This window comes from Mytilus galloprovincialis, chromosome 2 (assembly GCF_965363235.1).
Source record: "Mytilus galloprovincialis chromosome 2, xbMytGall1.hap1.1, whole genome shotgun sequence".
NCBI lineage: Eukaryota > Metazoa > Mollusca > Bivalvia > Mytilida > Mytilidae > Mytilus > Mytilus galloprovincialis.
Window position 1 is genome coordinate 30,636,929 of NC_134839.1, and position 16,711 is coordinate 30,653,639.

The 16,711-nt window shown below is 32.1% G+C and overlaps 1 protein-coding gene across 1 annotated transcript in view; it reads left to right on the top strand.

Moving 5' to 3' along the window:
* Window positions 1–2,726: 2,726 nt before the first annotated feature.
* The window catches only part of LOC143063347 (xanthine dehydrogenase/oxidase-like), a 60,783-nt gene continuing 46,798 nt past the window's right edge, over window positions 2,727–16,711 (top strand). Inside the window, exons 1-4 of the mRNA XM_076235451.1 lie at window positions 2,727–2,912; window positions 8,639–8,696; window positions 12,420–12,510; window positions 12,854–12,962. Of these exons, the coding sequence (XP_076091566.1) occupies window positions 2,871–2,912; window positions 8,639–8,696; window positions 12,420–12,510; window positions 12,854–12,962 (300 nt within the window). The 5' untranslated portion in view covers window positions 2,727–2,870. The remainder of the gene's footprint in view (window positions 2,913–8,638; window positions 8,697–12,419; window positions 12,511–12,853; window positions 12,963–16,711) is intronic.

Consider the following 16,711-nt stretch of genomic DNA (forward strand, 5'->3'; position numbering starts at 1 on the left):
TCTTTTAAAGTATTAGCAAACATATTTCGCCGAGCATTAAATTAATGAATTTAATGAAGGGTTTTGGAGCCACTGAAGACCCAAGAAGCAGTAGAACAAATAATGCAAAATCATGCTTTAAGGGTGTTCTGAAGACCCTTTCATAATCTAAAAATGCAAGTTTTGTTTTAATAATTTTTTGACAATATTTTGGTCTCGTGGCAAAATGTATAAGTTCAGTGTAAGACTTAAGTTTCTAGGGCCAACATCAAAAGACCAATGTGCATGAAGAAGCAAAAATGGAATTCACAAAGTTAAGTCTGTGGCTGCTGTTTTTTTTGTTTTTTTTTACACTCATGATCAAGTTCATAACAAAATTACTAGATTACAAAAGGAATGCAACACTAACAGAATACAGAAGGGCATTCAATGAACACAAGACAAATAAATAAGAAACATTGATCCCGAAATATCATTTGCCGGGCTACGGCTGAGGTCCGAAAACAGAACTTGTTTCTTGCGAGGCACGCCGTGAGGACAATTTGATATGGCGACAAGCGTTTGGTTTTTAAATTTCCTACATGAAGCATTTGCCTCAATGTCGTTACGGTCCTGTTAAAATATAAGTGAGGTAAGGTTTCCTGAGACAATATACCTCAAGTTAAATGAAACCAAATTCAGACATTTCAAGTATATTTAAATAATATTTATACTTTTATTATTAAAAAATTGGGAAATATTTCCCGATTTTTTTAGGGAAAAAAATGAATTTATGAAAAGGCCGTAGCTACCCTTACTAAAATTTCGACACTGATTATTTTTTTTATACATAACATGTATCAATTAATATAATAGTCATTTGTTGTTCTGTCTCAACCTTAATTTCTATATAACTTGTCATCATTCCTTTTAAACTATTCTTCCTGGATATGACTCAGCATCTCAACGGGTGATGTTTCTCGATAACATTAACCTAGTAACGATAACCATCATGGACCTCTAGTTAAAAACAGGCTCTTTCAGAAAAAGGAAAAGCGACACTGAAGGTAAAGAAGGAATAATTCTAGTAAACTAGTGTTTTTGTGAACAGAGTCTGAGTATTGCATATAACTTCATTAGAATAATCCAAAAACGATAAGTAGACTGACAAATCAAGTACTGGTCTTAGGAAGGGGCAGTGCTGTCTGCGTATTCATTTCTCCGTTTAACCAACTTTTGACAAATCAAGTCATCGCAAGGGGGCAGTTCTGTCTGCGTATTCATTTCACGAACTTTAATCTTTCTCTTTACAGATAAATAAAATATAAATAATATGAAACATGCATGGATTGGTTTCTATCCATGTTTCTTTAACCTTAAAAATTGAAAGAATATCCCATATTCCAATTTGATATTATTGAGGAATGGTAGAACCTTTAACACAGGATTTTGTCTTTACTTATGCGGGACTACGGAATTTCGGTTCTTTATATTCGGGGTTTCGGAATCGGACACCCCATACCCCGAACCCCTAATTTATAGATTCTGGAACTAAAATACCACCAACTATTTTCAGAAATAATTTGAAATTATGGACCTACATGTAAACGTCAAAAACTCTATTCCAATTTCCCTGTACCCATATATCATGATACTATATAGATAGAATCATATACATTTATCTTATCTCATTCTATCCCTAGTTTGTCTACTCTTTGTCAGCATAAAAGCGAGTTTAATATTTTGTAACTGCAACTGTATGATGGTGCGTACAGGAAAGCTTAATTCCCTTTTGCAAACAAAACTGTTTCTACCGATGCTGTTACCAAATTGATGATGGAGAAGGAATTGGAAGAAGACATTGATCATTGTGTTAATGATAATGTGCTTCCTTTAGAAACACAGACTGCCGTAAAACGACTGAAAACTTGGAAAAGAGCATGCATGAGTGGCGAGAGATTGTGCGGGCTTGTCATATTCATCGCGATAAGGATATCAGCAGACCAAATTATGATTCTGAAACGATTTGACTGAACCGGTCATAGAAAAATTTGGCAAACTCTACTGAATCGATGTTTGTTCTATTTTCTGGCTGCAGACTCAAATCAGTGATATTTGGATGATTAACTTACATATAAATTTAAATAAACTTGTTAAAAATTTGGTGTTAGTAAAACATGTAAAAGTCTTAAAATATAAAAAAAATATATAAAAAGTGTCCAAATTCAAAACATTATCAAACTCTAAAAATGCCTAGAATGCAGGATTTTTGCCCCATTCATTTCATACCCTCCAAAAAAAATTTTCACCTCGCTTCGCTCGGCTCAATTAGTTTGCCTCACTAAAATAAGATGCCTAGCTACGGCCTTGTTATGAAGAATCTGAGGCCATCTCATACTTTCGATTGGACCTGCTGAGTTATTTATTTTCAACAGAGGCGGATTTAGAGGGGGCCCAGGGGGCCCGGGCCCCCCCTTTTGGGGAAAAAATTTGGTTGCTTATATAGGGAATCACTGAAGTGTGACTGGAGCGGGCCCCCTCTTAGGTCAGTCAGTGGGCCCCCACTTATGAAAATTTCTGGATCCGCCACTGTTCAATACATTGCAAGTCAGGTAATTTATTTTCAAACTACCACAGAACAAACCATTTATTTTTGTGATTGTCAAGGCTGAGTTATTTATTTTCAAAATCATCCTTATATATGTAAACATTACAATTTCCCGCGCTTTAGGCCTTCAGTGGTTTTCGGGACTTGCCATTACAGTGATAGGTAGATCAGAGATCAAAGGTCAATATTCAGGATCATTGTGTAAAAGCAATTGAACGTGTTTGGAATAAACCTTTTCCAGCTGATGCTATATCAACAGTAGAAAGATAAAGAAGAAAGAGACAACGACGAGGAAACGGTGAACATGGGAAAAAATTCTCTTGTCTTCTTTATAAATGGAAGAAAGGTAATGACAGTAAAACTTGCTCATTTATATAAGTCTAAACAGTGACGTATAACTAACATATATACATATATGTCCTTGGTCTAAATAATTAAATTATGATGTCTTGAAAGGCTTTCGGCTTCCAAGGAAGGCGTCATAGATTTTTAAAAAAATTTAGCTGTTCAATTCAATTCATTGACAATCATCTGGTGTGACCACAAGCTTTTGTTTCTATCATTAACATATATACATGTTTGTACATTAGTCCTTGGTTAGATATACTGTTCCCAGTTTATATCGATGGGAAGGTCCATGCATTGCCTGACAAGCGTTTATGTAGCTAATAATAACTAGCTAGCTTTCCTAAAAAGCTTGCAGAGTACTATTAACATAGTTAATGACCTACAAATGACAGGTATTAAAATTTGATGCTTCTGCACTCATGAATGATATAGTGCATTACTACTATTGAAGTACATGTATTTGGCATCAAATCTTTAAGCTGAGGTAGAAAGTGAATGGAGATGACTGTGTCTTCACTTATTATCTTTTCTAGTTGGTGCTCAATTGCTGAGTCCAGAGACATATATACATATATATATGTCTCTGCTGAGTCCATGTCAAATAATACCTTTGCCAACTGGCACACTTTTCAAACTTATACCCAGACATGTGATTTTCTGATTCTCTGGATTTTTAAGCTGTCTTCTGTCCCTTTCAACATGTTCAATAATAATTCAAATCTTCATTTTTTTTTCTAAATTTCATACCCAAAAATCTGTCTGTCTCTTTTTTATTATTAAATAATTAGTGGAAGAAGACGTCAAGTCTTCTGAAGACTTAAGGGGCTGACCATTGGCATTGAGTCTCCGTATGCCGCATTCATTTCGTGTATTACAATTTCAAAACAACTTAGATTCCTGACACCGATTTTTACACATGATTAGGCATCTGAATCATTTAATTTGTAAATTATGATTGTAAAACAATCACTATCGTAAATATGACCCTTTTATTTATGTAAATTATTAGATTTCATCTCATCCACATGAACGTTATTTGTTTACTTGTAACAGGATGTTTTAACTGTAGATATTTGTATTACGCATGCGTGAATTTGGTATCGGGACAACTCGCCCTATTTACAAGTTCGCCCTTGAAGTTACGAATTTGCAATCCTGCAGACAAGAAGATTTTGTTTTTATATAAATAAAAAGGATATATAAAGTGTTGTCTTTATTCATGGTTTTCCTTTGTCATGTGAATTAGATGCCTTTCGTAACATACATGTGAACCTCCCGTTTAGGAGAAAAAACTCCTGTGTATGAAATTTTTCAGACGCCATATTTGATCATTTCTTACTACTGTACGGGTGTAATTGACACCTGTGTTAAATTTTACCTGAACATCAAAGAAGATGTATAATTATATGGCTTCACTTGACAGCTTGGGTGTCAAACATACTGGTAATCAACGATGTTTACCTCCGGCTAACTGCCGTTGTGTTATCAAAACGATGTGTATTGGGAATATTGAAATACTTTTTTGTTACTTCCCTTTGTTTTATCCTGTTTTCAGTTATTTTGCTTTTAAAAATGTAAATTGTAAAAAGACTATAAATGATTAATATTTTAATCAAATAATCATAAAAGGATGTTGATTAAATGAATTTAAATGATTTTGGACAAATAAAAAAATTAAAATTTATAAATTATTTTAGCAATCTAGACCTCCTTTCAAGGATTAAATTGAAGTTTATATTATAATTTTGTTTACAACAGAATGTTGGTTTATAATTTATTTACGATGTTGCAAATATACATGTGGAGCTTATTTCTTTCTTATTTGTCTATACATTTACAAATGATAAGGAGATGAAGACATGAACAAAAATTTATACAGATAAGATATATAAATATAATGATTCATTTGCTAGCAGTGAACAATCATTTGTCAAAAACAAAACAAAACAAAACAAGAAACAGATTCTTCTTATTATTTTATTTATTCAAAGAGGGGGGCAAGGGGTTTAACTGTTATGCTGTTATGGGGCAATTTAATTCTTTGTTATCTGTTATTTTGAAAATATATTTGCTGTTAGCTGTTATTGTCTTATTCTTTGTTAGCTGTTATTGGGCTTTTAGTTTTTTTGTTATCTGTTATTGTGATATTTTATTTGCTGTTAACTGTTATTGAAAATTGGAATGTTAGCATTTTTTTGACAGTCAATTTTCGGTATAAATTGAAGATCATTGGCCATTGGGGTCTACCACTACTAATATGTTTGTCCCGTATTCAGAGAAGGATTCCATTAACATATACCCATCACAGAAGTGAGGTCCAGGACAATTCAAGTATATCTTATGATTATCCTTTGTAATAAATTCCATTTTTTTTTTATGAATGTGTATTTAGAATTATCTTAATTCTTTGTATGAGAATAATGTTCCTTGTTTTCCGTACGAACATATTAAATTAAAACAATTCTTAACATGACAAAAAGGAAAACATATGGCCAGGAATATCTGACAAGGATCTCAATTAAGGACTAGGTCCTAACAACCACTTAACCTTTTATATGATATGGTACATAGACTCAGCTCTGTAATTCTTTTCAAAGCAGAACCGAATGCATTGTACAATGAAAGTTCCGACCATGTACTTGGGTCCGAAGCTGCACATAACTCATTACAAACAAAGATTTATTTCGTTTCAAGCCATTGTTTCCCTACTAAACTATGTATTCTACTTACTAGTACACTTGGTACAATCAAAAACCTCAGCTGATAAAAAATTGTTCAAATAAGGCCTTTGAAAATAGTGGAATAAATTGCTTTTAGAGTGTCAAAATTCGTTCGAAGTACTTGATAAATTGCTTATAATTGGTTCTTTTGATTTTTCTACCCTATATACCACTTTGCCTCATAGTTTTATTAAGAAAAATTCACACACCTCATTAAATGGTCATTTAGAAAAAGTCAGAATATTCAAACTCTTTTAGGTCACTTTTTTGATTAGCAACAAAGAGAGCTTCAGTCAATATATATGAACAATACACCAACGTTTCATGCATTGTCATGAGAACTGCTGAAAACATTTTTGTGTTAATGTCTGAAAACTGGAAAATCACCCCTTTTTAATTAATAAAACCCGTTAACTCGGAAATGTAAAATCTAAAATTTATAAAAATTGAAAGTTACCTCATGTTTATAGATATAAACAATTCACCAAAATTCCTTGCTTTGTGAAAGCATTTTTGAGATATTATCAGAAAACTGAAAAAAAAACACCAATTTTATTGAATAAAAACCTATTACCCAGAAACTTAAAATCTAAAATTTATAAAAAAAAAGAGAAAAAAAAAAGGGGAGAGCTCACGTCAATAGATATAAACAATTTTCCAAAGTTTAATGCAAATGGTTAAAGAGTTTTTGAGTTAATGTCCGACATGTTAACAACAGACGGACAACAGTATACCATAATACGTTCCGTAAACGAGCGTATAAAAATATTATAATATATTGAGTAGTAATTTAAACACATTCTAGATACATAAATTAATACTAAAAACATAGTCATAAAAAATGGAATGCATTACAAAGGATTATATCCGTAATAAGAAATACTGATTTGTCAAAGACCGAATTATTTTAATATTTCATTTACTGTTATCTGTTTTTGTCCATTTTAATTCCTTGTTATCTGTTAAGAGCCAAATCAATTTGCTGTTTTGCTGTTATTGGGACCCCCCTTGCCCCCCTTCAAATAGAGAGGCAATAATGGAACTATGAACATTACAAATGATGGAAATTTGAAGAAAAAACACAATTTCTACATCATTTGGTTACATTTATGACAAAATTTATGTCGATAAAAAAACATGATGTTTTGACCATTCAGTACTTAACCCTTTCCTCCATAATGACGCTTTTTGACGCCACCCCCTTTACTCCATAATGACGCCTTTTGACGCCTGTGTAGTACCTCAGTTGAAACACTTTGACTACAAAGTGTCTGCAGTAGACTCAATAAAATTTGTATCCAATATGAAAAGGAATATCATAGGAATATTCTACTTAAATTTATTTAATGAAATATTTGTTTTTTGCAATGCATTTTAATACTTTAAAGCCTATTTTCAGCATTTTATTGAAAAATTCTATTTTGTGTTCATTTTTTACAGTGGGTTGTGATGATCTTCCAGTTAGGTTACCCTCATTTGGAGTGTTGTTCCCAACCTGTTAAAGGTCCATCTTTGTGCATAATTCAAAATTGGAAATTTCAACAAGCATCTAATATTCTTAATCTGGAAAATAAACCCTGGTCTGCTAGCTTCATGTATATTTTTTCTACCGATTTAATATATAACTAGAATCATGCAAACAGACTTAAGGAAAAGGCATGTAAGTTCATCATACAAATATGACACTTTTTCTAGACAATCCAGATCTTGCAAAATACGTCGCTAAAAATTGTAACCTTTAAAATTGTTGTGCAGTAAAAACCCATATGGGAACTTTCAAAATTTGGCAGGTATGTAACAAGTCTTACTATTTTTATGCTCCATTTATGGGCAATATGTTTTCTAGTCTGTCCGTCCGTCCTGCTTCTGGTTATAAAGTTTATGTTCGAGGTAGTTTTTGATGAAGTTGAAATCCAATCAACTTGAAACTTAGTACACATGTGTTCCTCTTGATATGATCTTTTTAATTACTGCCAAATTAAAGATTTTACCTAATTTTCATAGTCAACTGAACATAGAAAATGATTGTACGGATGGGAAATCCATGTACTTATGACCTTTTCTTGTTTGAAGAAAAAAAATACATTTTAACGATAATGGAACAAAGCAGCCTGGGTAAGTGGGGCTGCTTTTATGGTAATTCAAGTTACCTTTTATTCACCTTCTTCCACTTCAGAGCTATCAGCTCTTTGATATTTTTATAGTGTCACCTGTGAAGAAAATTTTTACAGGAAATCAAAGAACTTTTATAATTAAATGGCTTCATTTGACAGCTTGTTTCTTTTACTGCACGCTACATGTAACTGCCATTATAAGTATGTGTATTTGAAATCAGGTGATATAAATTTATTTCCCTTGTTTACCATATATCCTTAAAATAATATCAAAATATAAATGAAGTAAAAATTTAACAAAGAATTATAAAAAAATGGTAATAAAACAAAAATTTTAATTCTGAGGATGAATAAAGAAATAATATAATATACATTGTGTAATATAATATTTTAAGAGATATAATGTGCAACAGGTGCAGAAAAATTGGTACCCTTTATGTTGTTACTAAACCCTTTTTCAACATGTTCAAAGCTTGAATTGTTTATAAGACACATTTTTATTACTCATTGTTGCAGTTACTGTATTTTGTCGTGGCACCCACATTATTTTCTGTATCTACACTCATTAACTGTGCTTTTTTTTGTAGTTGATTTAAATTTTATTTATCATTTTAAAAGCAGTAAGTCAGATCAAAGACTTAAAAATGGAACTTTACAAGACCTGGTTTAACCATGCTAACCCAGGTTTGATTAGTGTGTGACATGTGTCTTCCTGTGGGCAGTATTTCAGACAAAAAAAATTCAAATGCAAAAATTGATAAGAATATGTTCAGACAAATTCAGAATGTTAGTTCAGATGAAGTCATTCATTATTCATATTTTTCAGAATGTCATTTGAACTCAAATTATTAATTTCACAAAATGTATGTATGATATATTTATTTGAACAGGTGGAAGAGGAGTCTCCTAGTCCAGAGACAACATTACTACAGTATCTCAGAAGAGTTTGTATCCTTTCATTACTTCTTGCTGTTACCTTTTTCAAAAGTATTTCTGTACGAGTGCTATTCACTCGGGCCATAGGTCCTTAAACTTTACTCAGTACTCAGAGTACAAAATATGTGCTGGAAAATTAAAATCCAGTATTTTGTTTCGTTCATTTCTCAGTTTTAGCATTTTTGTAATAAATTTGTGCTCAAAATTAAGTCTTATGACCACAAAATGCACAAGGCTCAGTGTTTTCTTTGGAGTATTTCTGTACCACTGCTAATCACTCTGTGTCTATATAGAAGATTTCTGTTTATATTTTCTATATAAACAATCAATGAATTTTAAATACATTTCTGTAGTCATTTTTGTTGCTTATATAATTAAACTATAAGACTAAATTTCTGTGTTGTTCAGCAGTGTGACTACTACAAAAATGTTAATATATATATATAGTAGTCTCAGTTAAACAGATAAAATCTTTGAGGAAGATTAATAAATATTTTAACAGTTAAAGTCATATGAAACCTCAAAATAAAAAGAAAAAATGATGCATAAAAGTTACATTAAAGATTTGTATAGCTTGTATAATTTTTTATCTTACATGTTAAGGCCAAAAAAAGAAGTATGTATGTTTTACTGTACCCCTACCTACCCTTATTTTTATCTCCTACTCTAAAGTTTTTCTGGCCGTTTTTGATTAAGCACTGTTAAAGTCACAATGTTGCTCGAATAGACTAAATGTAAAAAACAAAAACACCTCCCTACCATGCCTACCTACCCTGTTTTTTTTAGCATGTGACAGTAAACACTCATACTTTTTTCTTTGGCCTTATCTTCATTAAAACGTTTTAATTGATAAAAATGAATGTGGAGACTTGTACATTTTAAGCAGATAGGGCCGTAACTACCTATGAGGCAGGGGAGACAACTGCCTCCCCTGAATTTTCTACACCAATATTTTTTATTGAAGTAATAAAATGAAATATTGACAATACATGTACGTACACGAAGAACTTGAATTCAGAATATAAACAACACAAGTTTACAGTTTTAACAGTGTAATCATGATACGTGATATATCTGTCATTTTCCTGATTTTCGATCGATAGTGAACCGTTTCAGTATATATGTTTTTTTTTTTTTTTCGTGTAACCGTCCGTCTGTCTGTAATGCAGTATTCGTAGGAGAACACATATGAAACTTTGCTTTCGACATTTTGAATAAAAACTATTCACATTTATTTAGCCACAGGGGCTCAATTAACAGTTACTAAAAGGAAGTTCCCTTTGTAAATGTGAATCTTTTATGATCACGGAAATTCGTGATTGGCTGAATCAGCTGTTGGATCATTTTTTAACGTCTCCCGATTGTAAAAGAGCTTTATGGTCAATGCTCTAGTAGTTTTAAAAACACTCCCATTCGTTGTAGCAGGGACTTTCTATACTAAGTATATACTGGTATAAATTGCTGCCTCCCCTGAATTAGAACCCTAGTTATGGTCCTGGCAGAAAGCAGCTGTGTGCAACTCTGGCACTGCTTAATACCAAATGTACACATTCCTGTAAAAATTGAAGAATCTTATTTCTATTAAACTTTGAAGAGTACAGAAATTTTAAAATGTCTGCTTTCAAAGTTTGAAGCTGGAACAGGACAAATGACGTCATACTATTATGACTTGTTCAAATGATCATCCATATGCATTCACAGAATTTACTATTTAACACAAAGACAGTTTTTACCAAGAAGAAAAGGGTTAACAATCATACCACTTTTACATTGACAACTTTTAGGCTCATTTATTGTTATATTGCAGTGGCGGATCCAGGGGAGGGGGTTCCGGGGGTGCGCACCCCCCCTTTATTTTTGCCGATCAATGCATTTGTATCGGGACATATGTTTTGCATCCCCCCTGCACCCCCCCCCCCCCCTTTGCCCTGGGTTAGCACCCCCCCTTTCGAAAATTCCTGCATCCGCCCCTGTATTGGTGTTAAATTATTTTAGTACTTGAGTTGATATCTAGCAATTCGTAATGAAACTTATAGATATTCCAGTATACTTACACTTATTTAAACATTATATAATTCCTTTATTGTTTATACATGTATAACATGTATAAGGAGATTAATTAAAGTTACCTGCAAACCAGTAGTTTCACATATATCATTGTATATCAGTAATTGTAATGTTATTATCTGAGTCACATAATTTATTCAAAGAATTCTATGGTATTGCTGAATAACATCATCATTATGCAAACAATAGATTCATTTAAAAAGTTCTTATTGAAATTTTTTAGTTCCATTAGCATCAACATGATCAAGTACAATTAGAATGAACAGGATGCTTAAACTGCTATCCAATTAGTTACAATTACATAAATGGAAATGGAAAATAGAAAATAAATTTGTCAAAACTAATATATTTCTGTAAAACTTCCTACTTATATACTGGTCAATGCTGGTAGAGAAAAACAGTCTGACCTTGAAATTTAAGATATTTAATGTTGACTATACATGATATATATAAGTGAATTATCATTCATTACATTATCTTTTCCCTTAAGCTTCTGTTATAAATTGTAAACCTGAATATATACACACAGGTATTTAATGGTCTGATGTCAAAGGTTAACTGGTAATTTATGAAGTGGATGTCAAGAAATATAGGAAAGTTACCGTAACCATACAGCCTTCAACAATGAGAAAAAAAACGTACCTTGTAGTCAGCCAAAATATACACCAACATAGAAAATATGAAACAATTTAGTTGAGAAAACTTTTGACAGAATTTATAACTATTAACAATACCAAAAACAGCCACTGAACTACTGGCTCCTGACATAAAGAATGAGGCAGAATTAACATGTTTAAATCTGCTGCATTTTTTTTAATGCACCTATCCTAACTCAGAAACCTGTTGTTCATTGGTTGTCATTTGCTGTTTGCTGTTTGATGTTTGTCATTTTTCGTTATTTATATTGATTAGATGATTGGTTTACATATTAGAATTGTTTTAAACTAGTCATTTTGGGGCCCTTTAAAGCTAGCTGTTCAGTGTGAGCTAAAGCTCTGTGTTGAAGGCTTTACTTTGACATATAATTGTTAAACTTTTATAAATTGTGACTTGGATGGAGAGTTGTCTCATTTGCACTCATACCACATCTTGTTATTTACATTGAAAGTGCCTTTGAATCATGTCCTTAAAATGAAAGGATTGATGAATAAGAGTTATTTACCTCTTTTGTTTGTTGTGTGTTGTGAATAGTTATTATTTAAAGATGTTTTACCTTAACAGTTTATTAGTATTTTTATCTTGTGTGTTGTTAGGAATTGTTATTTTATTTAGATGTTTTACCTCTAAGAAATAACTGTAATATTTTTCTGTCTATAAAGAAATAACATAAAAAATGTGGTAAACACTGAATAACGCGCATAGCGAGTTATTTAACAGTGTGCACCACATTTTTTTTATGTTATTTCGAATAGACAGACAAAATATGACAGTTGTTTCGTATAATTTAATCCTAAATTCCGTTTGAAGTCGGTGTAAATCATGAAAAAATGTTGATGATGTCACAGTCACATGACTAATTATGTCTATGGGCTGATAAACAAAACAACGTCAGCTAATTAGAAGACAAATTTAATGTTACATCCAAAATTCAATTATTAACAGTTAATTAGTATTTTTACCTTGTGTGATGTTATTTTATTGAGATGTTTTACCTTAACAGTTTATTAGTATTTTTACCTGGAACAAAAGGAGCGTGTGAACAAGGAGGATGTGGATCCTGTACAGTGATGATATCTCAGAAGATAGACAACAAATTGGTGTATCCTTTATAGATCATTACAACTTCTGAATGACATTGTTTTTCTTCTTTTTTAGTAGAAGGAGGACAAAGAGCTGACATCAGCGGAAGGCACAATAAAAGTGTTCAGTTCTTAAGTGCAGTGAAGCCTAGTATAGAAAATATACATGTACATTGTACCTCCTTGATTGTTTTAAACTGTTACCAGCAAAATCCAAAGAAATTGATATTCCAAAAATAAAAATGAAACCACAGTACTCATTATTGAATACACTTTTCCAGCCAGGAGAGGCATCTTATATATTAGTGTCATTTCAAACTTCACATTTAGTTTATGTCAGAATCCTTAACTTAGATTTTCCAGCCATTTATGTGTCAATGCTTGCTTGGTACCAATATGTTATTTACATGGTATGGCTGTGACAACGGTAGAAGGTGTGGGAGGTACAGAAAAGGGACTTCATCCTGTTCAGGTATGATATACAAATACATAGATGAGGTATGATTGCTTTAAGGGAATAACTATTTAACTTGAAAAAGGGGGAGGGCTTTTCTGTATGCAGATTTCCGCTATTCCTTTTAAAGTTAAAGGACAAGGTTCACTTATGGCACAGTATAACTTGCACACAAGATTTTCGCTGCTATATGCCTGTCCACGAAATATAGGTAAGTTCTCAAGTTTGCCATCTGTAACATTCTACCAGGCGCACATGTTTTAACATGATGCGATATGTATGTACAAGGTCATCCCTGTTTATGATCGGTAAGCATGCTGTTTTTAGCTTCCGGCCAGGTGAGCTTTTCCCATCACTTGGCGTCCGGCGGCGTCCGGCAGCGTCTGTCGTCGTCCTGCATTAACTTTTACAAAAATCTTCTCCTCTGAAACTACTGGGCCAAATTAAACCAAACTTGGCCACAATCATCATTGGGGTATCTAGTTCAAAAAATGTGTACGGTGACCCGGCCAACCAACCAAAATGGCCACCATGGCTAAAAATAGAACATAGGGGTAAAATGCAGTTTTTGGCTTATAACTCAAAAACCAAAGCATTTAGAGCAAATCTGACAGGGGGATCTATTGTTTATCAGGTCATGATCTATCTGCCCTGAAATTTTCAGATGAATCGGATAACTCGTTGTTGGGTTCCTGCCCCTGAATTGGTAATTTTAAGGAAATTTAACTGTTTTTGGTTATTATCTTGAAAATTATTATAGATAGAAATAAACTGTAAACAGCAATAATGTTCAGCAAAGCAAGATTTACAAATAAGTCAACATGACCGAAATGGTCAGTTGACCCATATAGGAGTTATTGCCCTATATAGTCAATTTTTAACCATTTTTCGTAAATCTTAGTAATCTTTTACAAAAATCTTCTCCTCTGAAACTACTGGGCCAAATTTATCCAAACTTGGCCACAATTATCTTTGGGGTATCTAGTTTAAAAAATATGTCCGGTGACCCGGCCAACCAACCAAGATGGCCACCACGGCTAAAAATAGAACAAAGGGGTAAAATGCAGTTTTTGGCTTATAACCTAAAAACCAAAGCATTTAGAGCAAATCTGACATTTGGTAAAATTGTTTATCAGGTCAAGATCTATCTACCCTGAAATTTTCAGATGAATCTGACAACCTGTTGTTGAGTTGCTGTCCCTGAATTGGTAATTTTAAGGTAATTTTGCTGTTTTTGGTTATTATTTTGTATATTATTATAGATAGAGATACACTGTATACAGCCATTATGTTCAGCAAAGTAAGATTTACAAATAAGTCAACATGACCGAAATGGTCAGTTGACCCCTTTAGGAGTTATTGCCCTTTATAGTCAATTTTTAACCATTTTTCGTAAATCTTGGTAATCTTTTACAAAAATCTTCTCCTCTGAAACTACTAGGCCAAATTAATCCAAACTTATCCACAATCATCTTTGGGTATCTAGTTTAAAAAATGTGTCCAATGACTCGGCCATCCAACCAAGATGGCCGCCATGGCTAAAAATAGAACATGGGGGTAAAATGCAGTTTTTGGCTTATAACTCAAAAATCAAAGCGTTTAGAGCAAATCTGACATGGGGTTAAATTGTTTATTAGGTCAAGATCTATCTGTCCCGAAATTTTCAGATGAATCGGACAACCCGTTGTTGGGTTGCTGCCCCTGAATTGGTAATTTTAAGGAAATTTTGCTGTTTTTGGTTATTGTCTTGAATATTATTATAGATAGAGATAAACTGTAAACAGCAATAATGTTCAGCAAAGTAAGATTTACAAATAAGTCAACATGACCGAAATGGTCAATTGACCCCCTAAGGAGTTATTGTCCTTTATAGTCAATTTTCAACAATTTTTATAAAATTTGTAAATTTTTACTAACATTTTCCACTGAAACTACTGGGCCAAGTTCATTATAGATAGAGATAATTGTAAGCAGCAAGGATGTTCAGTAAAGTAAGATGTACAAACACATCACCATCACCAAAATATAATTTTGTCATGAATCCATCTGCTTCCTTTGTTTAATAGTCACATAGACCAAGGTGAGCGACACAGGCTCTTTAGAGCCTCTATTTAAGTCTTAAAGGAAAACCCAGATGATTTTTCTGATTTGTCAAACCTTTCTTATTGTGACATTGATAAATCTATGGACGCAGCTCGAGATCTTGTTGTTACGCTGAATGATCTCAAGTCAAAAATCAAAATAGATAATTGTGACCTAAACAAATTGAGCGTAATATTGGCTAAAATTGTCTGTTCTATGTCGGGTTGTGGTCTCTTTGGTACATTCCCCATTTCCATTGTCAATTTTACAATTTATAATTTCTCCCAGATCAAACTTCATCCTTGTAAATTTACTTTTAAACAATATGTAATAAGAGCTTCACCCAGACATAAATTTGATGTCTTCCCATATAGCAAAACTATACTACATTCTCCTCTTAAGTTAGGATGGTAAAAGAGAAAAGAAGAATGACTTGTTCCTTTCTATCTCGAAGGTCAGATGTCATATGAATTTCTGCAAGATTAAGTTTGCATTTGTTTCGAACAAAATCTATCATGATAGGTATGCATAGAAAATAAGACACAGTAATCATGGTAATCTTTTATAAGATATAATAAGATAATCATATTTGGTTTTCAGTTTTATAGCTTTGGCATCATGTTATCTCGATGGGAAATATTTTTTGTGTATAAAATAAAAAATGGAAATAGGGAATGTGTCAAAGAGACAACAACTCGACCAAAGAGCGAACAATAGCCGAAGGCCACCATTGGGTCTTCAACACAGCTAGAATATTAAGCACCCAGAGGTGGTCCTCAGCTATTAAAAATCTGTCGAAATTTAAAAATCTGTACTTGTTCATCAATCATATGCATTTTAGGCAAAAGGATTTATAAGTATAAAGGAATGTATCAAAGGATATATAAGTATATTATAAGTTTAAAGGAATGTATCCAAGGATATTTAAGTAAAAAGGAATGTATCAAAGGATTTATAATTATAAAGGAATGTTTCAAAGGATTTATAAGTATAAAGGAATGTATCAAAGGATATATAAGTATATTATAAGTTTAAAGGAATGTATCCAAGGATATTTAAGTATAAAGGAATGTATCAAAGGATTTATAAGTATAAAGGAATGTATCAAAGGATTTATAATTATAAAGGAATGTATCAAAAGATTTATAAGTATAAAGGAATGTATCAAAAGATTTATAATTATAAAGGAATGTATCAAAAGATTTATAAGTATAAAGGAATGTATCAAAAGATTTATATGTATAAAGGAATGTATCAAAGGATTTATAAGTATAAAGGAATGTATCAAAGGATATATAAGTATATTATAAGTTTAAAGGAATGTATCCAAGGATATTTAAGTATAAAGGAATGTATCAAAGGATTTATAAGTATAAAGGAATCTATCAAAGGATTTATAAGTATAAAGGAATGTATCAAAGGATTTATAAGTATAAAGGAATGTATCAAAGGATTTATATGTATAATAGAATGTATCAAAGGATTTATAAGTATAAAGGAATGTATCAAAGGATTTATAAGTATAAAGGAATGTATCCAAGGATATTTAAGTATAAAGGAATGTATCAAAGGATTTATAAGTATAAAGGAATGTATCAAAGGATTTATAAGTATAAAGGAATGTATCAAAAGATTTATAAGTATAAAGGAATGTATCAAAGGATTTATAAGTATAAAGGAATGTA